The sequence below is a fragment of the Centruroides vittatus genome, unplaced genomic scaffold, assembly GCF_030686945.1.
Source record: "Centruroides vittatus isolate TY-2023 unplaced genomic scaffold, ASM3068694v2 contig_1296, whole genome shotgun sequence".
Lineage (NCBI taxonomy): Eukaryota > Metazoa > Arthropoda > Arachnida > Scorpiones > Buthidae > Centruroides > Centruroides vittatus.
The window spans coordinates 1-14,594 of record NW_027120825.1 but is presented as its reverse complement, the minus strand read 5'-3'; the positions used below and the strand labels follow the sequence as shown (position 1 = coordinate 14,594).

At 28.7% G+C, this 14,594-nt stretch overlaps 2 protein-coding genes across 2 annotated transcripts; one reads left to right on the top strand and one right to left on the bottom strand.

Moving 5' to 3' along the window:
• The first annotated feature begins 395 nt into the window (after positions 1-395).
• LOC136989469 (DBH-like monooxygenase protein 1 homolog) lies at positions 396-10,709 on the top strand. Its single transcript, XM_067287627.1, has 13 exons — positions 396-635; positions 3,064-3,210; positions 3,275-3,454; positions 7,636-7,722; positions 7,798-7,989; positions 8,057-8,156; positions 8,217-8,383; positions 8,462-8,519; positions 8,587-8,672; positions 8,927-8,986; positions 9,567-9,700; positions 10,397-10,559; positions 10,635-10,709. Exons 1-13 carry the CDS (start codon positions 396-398, stop codon positions 10,707-10,709), a joined length of 1,689 nt encoding a protein of 562 aa, XP_067143728.1.
• Positions 10,710-12,809: 2,100 nt separating this feature from the next.
• LOC136989463 (DBH-like monooxygenase protein 1) lies at positions 12,810-14,089 on the bottom strand (the record flags this gene model as incomplete). The annotated part of the gene is made up of 3 exons (XM_067287617.1): positions 12,810-12,884; positions 13,232-13,397; positions 13,956-14,089. Coding segments are annotated over 3 exons (375 nt in total), but the record flags the coding sequence as incomplete, so codon positions are not given.
• Between the last annotated feature and the right edge of the window lie 505 nt (positions 14,090-14,594).

Sequence of the window (14,594 nt, the reverse complement as noted above, 5' to 3'; positions counted from 1 at the left end):
ATGTTTGGAACATCAGTGGAATCATGCTCGACGTTTCAAACGTCATTGTCAAACTTCTAGGCTTACAGGAAGGCGGCGCTGAACGTCCGACGTTCACGTTATCGCGTTGAAAACGTCGGCCGCAACCTCTATATTTATATAATTATTCTTTTACTTATTAATGTAAAAGATATTGAGATTTAACTTCCTTCTTTATGCAGCTTCAAATGTCATTTACTAATGAAAATTTTTTATTACATATCAGCTTTTCTTATTAAAGAAGTTAGTTCATTAAGTGTAATATAACAGGCGATGATACCAGATTTTCAAGCGAATAGACCACTTAAAGCGAGATAAGGCATGAACATTATTCAAACCGGTTATAAATTTATTCGTTTAGTCTGATCGCCTCTATAATGGTCGATTTAGCGTTTCTGGTGTTGTGCATCTTCACGGTTTCTGCACGAAATTTCGATCAGTATTCAAAATTAGACGACAATTACGAAATTTGGTGGTCGACGGACGAAGATTCTATTACTTTTCAAGTAGAAGTTGCAACTAGAGGATGGGTTGGATTGGGAATTTCTCCAAATGGTGGGATGGAAGGTAGCGACGTGGTCATCGGATGGATTAACAACGGAAAAGCCACATTTCACGTAAGATTTTGGAAGAAATTAACCATGTTTGTTTCTATCGAAAGATCAATTTAAAAATTATTTTCGAAATTGTTTAATAATGAGTACAGTAATATAAACAGATATTAGAGAGGTTGCGGCGTATATTATTTGATTGATGAAATTAACTGAAATACTTTAATAAAATTAAAATATTTCAGTAAAATTAAGTAATTCGATAAAGTTAAAATTAATGAAATTTAAGTATTTCATTTTAAATTAACGTATGAAAGCATTTCGTATTCAATTTTTTAACTTTAACTTACAAGATTTTCACAGGATTATACTTAATTAAAACCAATTAAACTTTATTAATAACTTCATTGATATTTATAGGCTAACTATATCTGTCTTTCGTGCTGTATAATTTTAGAATTTGTTAGACTATTAAATACTTTATTTATTTTTAAAATTGGTTAATAATATGTTATTGAAAATTATAGAATCTACAAATATTTTATTTATCTTAATTTACTTGAATAAAGTGAAAAGTTTTTTGAAATTTGTAATGATAATAACTTATTTTTAAAATATTTCATGCGAGGAAACTTCTAATTTAATGAGATTAATTGTTTTATATCGTGAAAATCTGAAAATACGGACATTGACATTCGTCGTTAAAGAGTTTGACATTCCTAAAACCGGTTCGTCGTTCGAAACATAAAAATGAAAAATAAAATAAAGCAAAACTTTTTATGTATATATTATAGTCTTTTATCTTCAGTTTCAGTTTGTCCGTCTTCTATATTAAGTACGAGTAAAAAATGAAAATTTTTAGAGAATGAACCGTCGTATACACCAAACTCTTAGATATTTAAATATGAAATAAATATGTATAGACAGATCTAGGAACGTACTATACAATAGGATATATGATACATAACGATATCTACGTAATATGAATGCTGTATATTATAGATGTATATAAATTCACTTTAATCCAAAAAAGTTTGGTTGATTTTCTCACAGCAATTTCGATTAGGTAATTTAAGACTTTATTGTATAAATTTAACACAGTGTCTAATTACATAAAATATAATTTACTATAAAATTTATAACAACATAAAACATAGAATTCAATAAACTTTAAATTTACATCCAGTTCTATGTATTTACTGGGTTTTCACTTGTTATAAAGATGATGATGAATACACGCCAGTTTTTTCAGTAAAAGTACTGTATAAGTGTGAAAAAGTACAATACAATTTTAAAACTATAAAATGGTAAAAAAAGGGGTGCAATTTTACTTACAATTGATATTATGCCTGTTAGTATTTAGGCTTACAAACATACCACACATTAAATTTTATCAACAGTGTATAAAATCTTAGGCAATTATTGACTATTGAGTGGTTGTACTGTACCATAGAGAATTACTGTATCTGAGCGAATTGCAGTCTCCTATTCTTTGATTTTTTTTTCTAATATACGTCCTGCTTCTTCTATATAAATTTTTGGGTTATTACAGTTACATTCGATTTTGTAAACAGTTCCTACTTTTTTGAGATCATCAGTTTTACTATTATGTTGGTTATTGATACCTTTGTATATATTTTGAGATATTTTGTTCTGTTTTCCTCTTTAATGTTATTTATAGTGTTAAAATATTTTTTTCATCTATCATCTTACTGTTATATATTATTAAGTAATTATCTGCGTACATCATTACTAACTTTATAACTTGAATGTTATTTATTGTCTCATCCATGTCTATCATAACTAATTCTGCAAGCTTTGGCCCCATCTTTAACACCATACTTATGCCATCAGTTTGTCTATAGAAGTCCCGGCTAACTTAAAAGTAATTCTTTTTATATGCGATTATTGAGAGATTATTTTTGTTAAGTTAATTTGTTGTATTTCTAATAATAACTTTATATTTATTAATTTTTATATAATACTTATTATTATTTTCCTCATTAAAATACTTTTTTAAACTTTGGATAACCATTGAAGTTAAATTTTCTTTCTCTGCTTTTTTAATTGATAAATCTTTTATACTTTTATCTGTATTAGTTATCATATTAAAACAATCCGAAATGCATATGTATAACCTGTGTTAAATTTATACAGTAAAGTCTTAAATTACCTAACCGAAATTGCTGTGAGAAAATCAATCAAAGTTTTTTGGATTAAAGTGAATTTATATACACATAACGACGTGTTTACGTATCATATATCTTATGTGAATACACATTACAAGTTCTAAACGGAAAGGTAAGTCAAAAAATCAAAGACAAGGAATGAGGCATGGACTGAATAACAGATATAGTAAGATGCTAATTATCATACTCAATTAAGTTAATAGAATTCTCTTAGATTAAACATCCCAGAATACCGATAACTAATTTAAGATAATAAACTATTTATTACATTACTTCTGTATAGTGATTGTCGTTGATTATTACAGGACAGATATGCCAGAGGAAAGTTTCTTCCGGAAATTGACGACCATCAAGATTGGGAACTTCTGTGGTTTCAACAGACCGATACACATACAAAGTTTAGTTTTAAAAGATTTCTCATTCCTTGCGATTCACAGGATTTACACATAACTGTAAGTAAAGAAGATTTATCAATGTCATTCTATTTCGTGACGTTTTCTGAACATAAACATACAGGATGAAACTACGAGATTAATATTCGCCTACAATGACAAAAATCCTGGTTCTACGGGTGAGATCTCATATCATGGTCCAAAAAATAGAGGAACCAAGAGTGTTACTTTAAAGAAGTATGAAAGAGGTATATTGCGAGAAGATCCCAGCGAGCTCTATCATTGGGAAGTCACACATTCAAATGTGAGTATTAGAAATGTTACAATACTTATATTTTAATCTTATTAATATCACTATATTATTTAATCATGGTAGTGAGCAGGGGCAATTTGATGGGTAACATTACGAAATCTCTTCTTCCTTGGAATGCACTTGAAATAAGGGTGCCCACCAGCGGCCGGTGGATAAAAATCACAGGCAATGTTGGTTGCATTCGTGTTTCATCAGCGGGCTAACCATGTGGGGTTTCCGGTTTTTCTTCACTTCTTTAACACCTAATTAGGAGCTAGTTTTGCATAGAAAGTTCTCTGGGCAGGCATTCAGTTTAGCAGATCTCTAGTGTTGCGTTGCCTTGCCTTATCCCATAAAAACCAACAACTTGCAAGTAGAGAAGGTTTTAAAGTTTTAAGAGGTATAGCAAATTTACTACTTAGTTTATCAATGAAAAAAAAATATATATAAATCTATGTAATAGTATTTTAACAAAACAGCCACATAAATATAAAAAAGATCAATGTAAAATTAAAGCTGTATACAGATTACAATTCAAAACAGTATGAATCAGACATAATACTCCCGATATGATAACACAATAGATGTTGGGCCATATAGAAATGAAGATTTTCAAAGGATTTGTAATTTAACGTGCGTAATTTCAACAATGAATTTGTCATGAAATGCATCTGGTTATAACTATTTCGACCGAAGGCTAATTATTGCGGTCAGACAACTGGGACAACGAATCTACAAGTCTTACTTTCTTGTTAAGAGTTCGAAGTTTGTTTACAGGATAAGTACAGATAGATTATCATTGGACTCATCACAGAGGTCTGTTGGCCATGTTATTATAGGATAGGCAATTCTGGATTCCGTCAGCTGTGTAGACTAATGCTTGGTGGGAAATTTATATTTTAACATCTTCATGGACTAAATATATCTGAAAATGTTGATTTCCTTCTCAGATGAATAGGAGCTTTCCAACATAATAATGCTCCTACCCTAACCTGAAGCCAGGATTATACTGGGAGTATAAAGAATAACTTTTCGGTTATTTTCTAGCTTCCAACAATCAAACATTTGTTGAATGTGATGGAACTTCACGTCACAATCTCAGAATCTTAAAGAATTTTGGTTGATCCAAGATGTAACGATCATATTTCTTTAAAGATTCTGAGATTGTGATTTGAAGTTCCATCACATTCCACGGCATCCACGGCACGCTGGTGTGCCACGAAAATTTTTGAAGGTTATTAAACAAATTATTTTTTAAAGAAGTCCAAAGAACAATAAGTGTACATGGCAAAATTAAAACTTCTTTTAAATTGATTATACTAGTTTTTCATTGCTATAATAAATAAACGTATACTTAATTGATAGTAGAAAATATGTGTGCAAATAAAATTAAATTTTCTTTTAATCAAAAACGTTCAAATTATTTTAACTTAGAAATTGTGGAACATTGGGCAGGGTTTATAAAAGCAATTATCGTGCCACTTCTAAATGCAAATTAAGACAATGTTAATTGCTTTTTATATGTGAATGAAGATTATTAATTTAAATAACTAGTGTTGTAATCTGCTGCTATTTTAAGAAACAACAATACTGTTTTATTTAATTCACGATAATATAGTCAAAAAGTATTAGGTTAAGTAGTAAGTAATGTGATGATAGAATGTTTACAAACACAACTCTAAATCACGTGATTTATTCCAAGGAAATTTTTGCCGCGAAAATTTAATTATAGATTCAAGTGTGTCGTGAGATAAAAAAAAAAAATTGTAAAACATTGCTATAAATTAGTGATTCCCAAACTTTTTCGATCCACCGCCCCCTTTGTTCCATAAAGTTATACCCAACGCCCCCTAACCCATTTTCTCTTGTGTGAGAAAAGATTGGAAATATTCTTAGGAAAACTTTTCTATGAGTCTCGCACTTTGTGCCGTTATCGTACGTTGTTCTCAACATCTAGAAACCATTAAACGCAATGTTTCCTCTTATCCGTTTAACAGAGGAAAGGGAACGGCTGTCAGTGACCCCAACTTTTGCCTTTGGTCACCATTCAGTACCCTGCCTCCAGCGTCCCCTAGATTTACTCACCGCCCACTTTGAGAACCACTACTATAAAGGAAGGCGACTCTGCTGTAAGGGCTATTTGTTTCCTAAGTGTGTAAAGGATGTTAAGAATTAAAAGAAGACACTTTTGTGATACTTCTACGCATTAAATTTTGTAACGTATTAATTTCGTATTAATGTTTTAGTTATTTTAAATTAATGTTTAATTATAAATGAGGATGTTTGTTTGTTTGTTTGTTTGCTATACATTCCTAAGCCATTCCACCAACTGTTACGGAACTACATTTACGTTAACATATCAATACTTCTAACTTCAGTAATGTCATTCATCCCACCCCAAAATATCGCTTGCATTTCTATAAATTAATTAATTTCTATCTACATTCGATTTGGTAGTTACACGTAGGGTCATCTATTGTCAAAAAATGTAACAAAATAATTAAATATAATTCTTACAAAAAAGGGTATAATTTAAAATATATATATATATATATATACTATATTCACGTAATTACTGCGACATAATATAGCCGTAATTACTGCGACAATAATATAGCGCAAATAACACGTTATATCATTACTGAGACAGGTACTGTACTTGCCTGAGTGGAATCAAAAGTGTTTAAACCTGTAAAAGCCTTTGCTTGTCCAGGGATTTCGAGAAAAAAGTGATCTATTACTCGGGATATAATTAATTATTTTTAGATATAAAATAAATCTCGAAATCGAATGATATAGTTATTTTTCATTTTTAAGTAATTTAATACTTCTTCTAACATCCAAAATAATAATATTAATAATACTTTTTAAATATGTATTAAAAATTACCTTTGAATTACGTAGAGATATTCACAAATAGAAAAAATTTATTAAAGTTTCTTGGAAACTGTTTACAAAAAAAATGCCTTTGAATTGAGATGAAAATTTAAAGAAAAAATGAACTTAGATCAAACTTCTAACTGAGAAGGTAATTTCGTTTTTTAAATAAAACATGTTATAAAAATTTACAATAATATTTTGTATTAAGATTTTAAAAAGCAAAGATGGTCAATACTCCGATCACTCGATCTGATTCTTATTTTAGTACGGAAAAGTCCTGCTGCCCTTTCCGATTCAATTGATGTGGGTGGAATCGTCTTTAATGCATTTAAGAGAAGACAGACGTTATGTTTTTTTTCACCTGTAGCCTGAAAGATTTCTAGTTCGTTTTCGAGATGCGTTGCAGTACTTCTTTTGCATTCTAGCAATCTCGACTGCTTTAATAGCGGCATCGAGCTTATAGCCCGATAATTCGGCAGTTCGTTTGGCTTTAATAATCAGGTTTATGAAGAAAATACTTCCAACTCGTTTGTATCCTTGCCCAATTTGCATAATCTGGCATAATGCAGTTATTCAAGTTACTGGGCATGGTTAAAAATTAAGACAGCATAAGCACAATTATTCCATATATTACAGGTTCTGACAAGTAAAGAATTTTCAGAGTCCTCCCACAAATAGGCTACATATTGATTATTGACAATCTGTGACATGCCATAACAAACAAAAATTTAAAAAAGTAATAAACAGGCTTAAAATTAATAAATACAAATGTATTCTGGCTGTTTATGAGTTAATTATACTTTCTATTTGCAAAATTTCATCAACCTTAACACAAAATAAGAAAAAAAAGTAAACTTTTAATAAATTTGAGGGGTTTTCCGGGATATTTCTTGGGTTACAAAACAGCAGGGATCTCGTTGGAGAAACCCTAATCATAAGTATACAGTACACGTCTAAAAATAAATTAATTATGTATGCATGAATAATTGTGAATGTAATTTTGTTTATTAACGTTTTAGTAGATTTTCACACAATCTTAACGTAATATATTGATGAACTGTATAATCTTCAGACTGAATTAAAAAGCGAGCGTAAACAAATTGGAAGCATATAGCACCGTATGCAACGCTCAGATTCCATATACCTTATCAAAACGACTTAGCACATATTCCAGTGCAAATTATTTTACAGTATTTTATCAAAATCTGAATATTTATTTTACCGAAATAAATATTCAGGTTAAAAATAAATTACTGGAAATTATCCTTAAAAGACAGCAGGTCCGAATTGATAATGTATTTATTTTTGTCTAGGTGCGTGTTCCTGGTGATAGAGATACTGAATACTACTGCAAGTTTTTCAGAACGCCTGAATTAAGTCGAAAGCATCACGTTGTTAAAGTAAACTATTCATTATTTAATATTCTTCGTGTTTTAATTCACATAAATACTCTCGTTATTAACATATTTATTTAGCTTGAGGCAATTATTGAACCGGGAAACGAAAAAATTGTACATCATATGATCCTACACGAGTGTACTGGCGTCGAGACAGATAGAATAGCACCTTATTTAAATGAAGAATACACCGAATGTTATACTGAAGAAAACGTACGGAAATTTTCATTTTGTTTTAATATCATCGGTGGATGGGCCGTTGGGGGAGAGGTAAACAAATTTTGGTGTTTTATACATTAAAAGTTATAAAATACTCATTTTTATTTTGTTTTTCTAGTCATTTATTTATCCTGATCAAGCAGGTCTTCCATTAGGTATTCCAGAAGTCAAATGGTTTTTATTAGAAATTCATTACGATAATCCCAGTTTGAAAAGAGGTAATTTATATTTATATAATGCTAAATGTTTTCAACAATAATAAAATGTTTTTCGCATAGGAATCGTTGACAATTCTGGATTTAGAATTACGTACACGCCAAAACTCCGTAAACACGATGCTGCAGTATTAGCTGTTGGAAATTTATGGTATCCTTGCGTGTTTATCCCACCGAAACAGAAAGAATATATTGTGGCAGGACACGCACATCCGTCTTGTCTACGTCTGGTATTAATTAAAGTCATTTGTGTTTTTTTTTTTTTTTTTGAAAAAAATCAATAAAAGAATATTTAAAACATTTTACAGCAAGTTCCCCCAGAAGGAATCAAAATATACAGTTTTCTACTTCATTCTCATGTCATAGGTACGATATTCTATTAAAAAGTGTATTTAAAAATGATTTTTCAGAAAAAAAAATATATTTAATTTAGGTAAACAAATAATAGTCAGACATTTTCGAAATAGAGAAGAGTTACTTCCCTTAGCTAGAGATTTAAATTATGATTTTAATTTTCAGGTAAGTAATTAATATTGAATAAGTAATTGTGTGATTTATAAATTGAATTTACGATAAACGTTTTGTTTTAAACTTTTTGAATTTCTGATAGCAATTTAAATATTTGTTTGAAGAACGCACCGTACTTCCCGTGAGTATGAAATCTCAATTACTTTTTCGTTGTCAGACTATAACGTTACGATAGTTCTTCAATATTATATATTAGATGTGGAAGGTGAAATGAATGTAATTTTAATTTATTTCTTCTATAATAGAACGATCAATTGGTGGTGGAATGTGTTTATGACTCTTCAAAAAGAGATAAAGTAACATTTGTAAGTAGCGAAATTAAAATTCTTAAATAATTTTTTGTATTAGAGTTAATATTCGTGCATTTTTAAATATTTCATTAATTACATAAGCATATATATATATTAGTATATATCAAATAATAAGTAAATAACTCCTTATTTAAAGCGGCCTACTTTTTGACAGATTGAAGGAGATTACAGAAATGACTTAAAATATTTAATGATGTTTAGAATTCAGTTTTATAAATAACACAGCTGTTTATTAAAAATTATAATTAAAAATAATTAACACAACTAATCTGATAATTATTTAAAATACGAAATGAACTTCCGGATTCTTTATCGGGTTATAAGGCTAAACAATTAAGCGATTTGGCTGAAGTCAAGCCAGTAGGCCGCCATATTTTCTTTTAGAGTATTCTAAAAATATTAAATTAAATTAATTTATTTATTTTATGATTATTATTTTTATTATTACTATATATATATATAGGCCTATAGTATAATTGAATATAAATATATTTTATATATAAAATATAGAAAATACTAAACTTTATAAAATAAAAATGTAAGGTATTATAAATAATTTCATTATATAATTTAGGGAGGATTATCTACGAAAGAAGAAATGTGCCTGGCATTTTTTGGTTATTATCCAAAAATAAACATTTCTGTTCTCTTTACTTGTCCATCACCGTACAATATTGTGAAAAGACTCGGCGTCAAAGAAATGTCAGAGTAAGATGCTTATTCTTAAATATGGAAGAATGTCTAAGATAGAACACTACTAAACAATTCATATAGAAATCCGAGTTGGAATCATACAGTGATACCACAGATTAACACGTGGTACTGTGGTAATCCCTGGCATCAAGTGCGATAAACTAGTGTTAATTCATGACCTACATGCAAAGTTTTGAAATCTTATAAATAAATTAAAAGAATTAGCAAGAATGGAAAATTATAATTATTAATATATTAAATTATATAATATAATTTATTTATTTATTACATTAAATTTCTCACGGACATTGCCACCCCATTACAACAATCTAAACTAAGGTGAAAAAAATATACAATTTATAAATTAAATAATTAATTATATTAGTATAATTAAATTATTTACCATGTATTGACACAAAAACCCGCCATAGAATTTTAGGCAATTTTAATTTAGTTAACGAAAGCATTATCATGTTAATGCAGAAAAAAGTAGAGAACTTTTAAAAAACACCAGGACAAAGGTTAAGAAAATTTTTGGTGTTTTTTAAAAGCTGAAATACTTTTTAATGTTCTATAAGCTCTATTGGGCTGTCGGTCTATTTATATAAAAATACACGAAAATAAAAAAATATATATATTTAATCATAAACACTGAATTTGAATAATTGAACTGTAATCAATAGAAGTTTATTGATACGTTTATATTTTCAGTGATGATAGATTCGTCATCTCACCGTCAACTGGAAAGAATCAGAGTTATTACGAGTTTCTGAATACTTATCCATGGGATTATCAATCTGTGAATTCTGTACAGAATGCAATGAGATATGGTCCTCAACTGAATTTTTGTCCTGGCAGTGGAAATATATTAACGGTATTTAAATTCTATATCTTAAAACTGCTTTAACTTACTGGAATAAAAATTAATTAGTATTTCTTTCTTTTTTAGTCTCTTGTTTTAGCTAGATATCCGAGAGTACAGAAGATTCACAAACAAACCTACAAATGTAAAAGTAATAATTAAATACCGCCTGTATCAACCTAACATAGACGAATAACAACACAGAATTTTGAGACATTATTTTACTTTTATATACATCGTTGAGTATGCATAGAATAATATTTTTATGCACTAATAATATTTTAGAATTAAATTACAAGCATTTTTGTTTATTTGTTTTTTAAAACGTAAATTTTTTAAAGAATTTGTGATTTAAATTCCCAAACTAAATTTATTTTGTTAAATTAATTTATATTTTAGAATAAATAAATTTTTTGAAATGCAAACGTACAGTACGAGTCGTTTTTCAAGAATCTGTTCACATTACACTGATTACCAAATTGTATACAGTTTATGGCGTTTTTGAGGCGTTTTTCTAGGTATATACCCCAATCAGAACATTGGTAACATACTGTATCAGTAAATGTATGTCGAGGAGAGGTTGTAATGGCGTGATGTGTACGAAATGGACCCTATGTTTCTTTATCTTAATCATCTGTATTTACACTGAATGTTAGAGAAAATGTAAAAGAAGATTAAGGATCTGTCAAAGGGTAGAGTAAAATAGGTTTGCGTTAAAAGTGTCGACAATTTCGACTTAACGAAATCCTATTATATAGAAAACCCTATAATATAATTTATTGTGTATATAACCGTAAAGTATATATAACATAGAATGTGGCCAAATAGATCAAACAATCAAATCACTGCTCGTGGGTTGGTGCCTGATCAAATGGCTAGAGACACGGAGGTGTTTGGGTTTCCTTTACATGTTTAACACCTAAATTAAGGTCCAGTTTTCCGTAGAAAGCCCTTCCGGGAAGCGCTCTTCTTAGCAGATCGCTCGTGTGCTGCATTGCCTTATCTCAACATTACAAAAAAAAACTAAAATAATGAATAATCATAATTAAAATAATTCCATTTAAAATTATGTAAAAAAATATCTAGCAGCGAAATTGAACAAAATTTGAATTGCTTATGCCATCAGAATTCACGTCATACACGGTTATCATTATTTCGATAACAAGCGATATATTCTAGTAATCAATTCTTTAAAAAAAATTATGTTATTGTTATTATAAAAAGTAAAATGCTACACAAATAACGCTTTCACAGAAAAACTTCAATAGTTTAAGGGAAAAAATAGAACTTTTAACAATAGATTACATTTGAAAAGTGTCAAACTCAAACGAAGAGAATTTCGTGAAAGCTTAATTATTATTCTGAATTCTTGCAACTGTTAAATAGGTTTAAATAGCCCTATGAAAGTCTAACAGATCGTTTGGCAATATTAAAGTATCGGGTTTTTGTAATTTGTATAATTTAAAATTAATAATTCAGATGCTCTTCCGAAAACATAGGAGCTGCAATGGTATACAATTGGCTCAAATTTAAATTCACAGAAGTCTCGTTTATACAAATTTTAATGTATGAAATTGGTGTTTTAATTCCTCTTTACTTTTGTTTGATCGGAATTTAAGTTTTCGAGAAATAATTCTCACTAAGTTCTCGATTGTATTGAGGGCAAAATCAAAATTTAGTCATTATAAATCATTTATTAAACTACAGCAAAAAACAACAATTTAGTACTGGTTAGAGTTCCACTTCTAGTTACAATGAGTTTTCATTTCCTATTTAATCAGCTTAGTTTCTAAACATCGCTTCTTCAGAACATTTTTCTTCTCACTGTGTAGTTTTATTGTTGATTTTAACACTATTATAATAAGTACTCCTGCAAAACATTTTATTTAATAATTATTTTATGAAATTTATAGAGAATATTGTATAATTTACAGTGATTTTCTAGTATTTGAGAGAATCGTATAAGCGACGATTCCGGAAAAGAAAACCCTGGCGTAAATATAGATTAGAATGAATATCAATATAGAACGAACAGCTAAAACTATACGTGGATTCATATTATATCTTCATAAATTATTTGCTTTATTTATTATAAATTCGAGCCGCATTCTTCTGCTACACACGTCATTTCAATAGGATTTCATTAGTTTATTTACTCGTTAACCAATATATTCCTTTGTGAAAATTTTAATCTCAGTCGTTAATCATACTTTTATATTTTTTTAAGGATCACATACATATGCTGCGTGATATAAATTTCATTTACTTATTACTTCTGCATTTGTACTTTTCTTCGTGAATCTTCTTCACTTTAGGATATTTGGATAGAACAAAAGTCTGAAAATAATAATAACTACGAATTAATTTTAGTCTCAAAAACTAATATATATATATATCAATATTTACCAAACACATAATATTTAATCTGCATATTAAACATGATAAAAGAAGAGATTGATCACACATTCAGATTTGACAATTTAACATGGAAAATCGAAAAGTTGGGAGTGAAAATCTAAAAATCAGCAAGAACTATATGAAATATATAAATCAATATCACAGAATCATAGCAAACATGAAGACAGTGTGAAATTAAAAAGATTTTTTGTAGAATTACCAATCCAAACAAGAACTAGAACCACAAATCTTAAGTTAAAATAGTTTACAATACGAAATTTAATTACCAGTATTCCTTTTCCTCCTCTATCAGCGCAAATATTTATTTGAGGACCGTACCTCATTGCATTCTGTACAGTATTCACAGATTGGTAATCCCATGGATAAGTATTCAGAAACTCGTAATAACTCTGATTCTTTCCAGTTAATGGAGAAATGACGAATCTGTCATCACTGGAAAAAATAACTTATATCAATAAAATTTCATAATTAAATTATTCAAATTCGGTGCTTGTGCCAATTGATATTAAGTTAAAAATTCAATGTTTTGAAATATTTACTAAATTAAACGTGAAATACTCTACAGAAAAAAAAAATAATTTTTCTGTTTTCAATTACATTTAGCGTATTGACTAGTAATAATTCGAAATTATGCACAATTAACGGGGATTCTGATAAATTGTAAATTTCTCCAAAGTATCAGGTGATTATAATCCGCGGCAGTTATGCATAACACAAGAATTAAGTAAATTGATTGTGATATATATATATATATATATATATATATAAATCTGAATAAAATAAGTTAAATATTAAAAGTTATAGGATAAACAAAATGTTACTTATACTATTATTTAAAATAAAGAGTAAATATGAATTACAGATCTATTTCTATTGTTTGTAAAATTCTGAAATTTTACTATTTCTTGATACTCATTGTATTTATACATTATCAGAAATAAAAAGTGAATAGTGATTCAATTATATTTAAAAATAAGTTATTTAACTTACTCTGACATTTCTTTGACTCCGAGTTTTGTCACAATATTGTAAGGTGACGGACAACTACTTAAATAGGATATGTTTAATCTTGGATAATAACCAAAAAATGCCAGACACATTTCACTTTTCGTCGATAATCCTCCCTAAAAAATATAATAAATTTATTTAAGTGATATATTATTCTTTATAATCTTGTGTTTTATTAATGGTTCGGCCATCCGGTTATCGATACACGTGTTATGAAGATTCATTTCTTTCCTGAAATATATCAAATCGATTTCTGATAGCTACAGATTTTCTGACTTATCTCTAGTTTCTTTATAAATATCATTGAGAAAATGGCTTTTTTTTTTCTTTTATACTATTAATTATTGAGTATGATCATGTACTTAAATACTAAGCATTTTTCTGTTCCTTTAAATAAATGACTTCTTAAACGAGCGTGTTGCGAAGAAAAAAGAAACGTGAGCTTATTAATACTGAAGTTTTTATCTGCATTTTTAGAATGGACCGTACTTTTCGTTTCGTATACAAAGAAATGCTTTTCCTTTGCATTTTTCGGCCATTATCGCCTAATTTTCTTCCTGACACAATGGGTAGAATGCATTCAAAACATCTGGAAAATATACGAAAAGGTAGCCAATATAA

Excerpts from the sequence above, each read along its gene's own strand:
- LOC136989469 (XM_067287627.1), top strand. The coding sequence starts at position 396 with ATGGTCGATTTAGCGTTTCTGGTGTTGTGCATCTTCACGGTTTCTGCA. Across the intron at positions 8,157-8,216 it reads TAATCCCAGTTTGAAAAGAG|GAATCGTTGACAATTCTGGA; the intron begins GTAATTTATATT and ends TTTTTCGCATAG. Across the intron at positions 10,560-10,634 it reads GCAGTGGAAATATATTAACG|TCTCTTGTTTTAGCTAGATA; the intron begins GTATTTAAATTC and ends TTTCTTTTTTAG.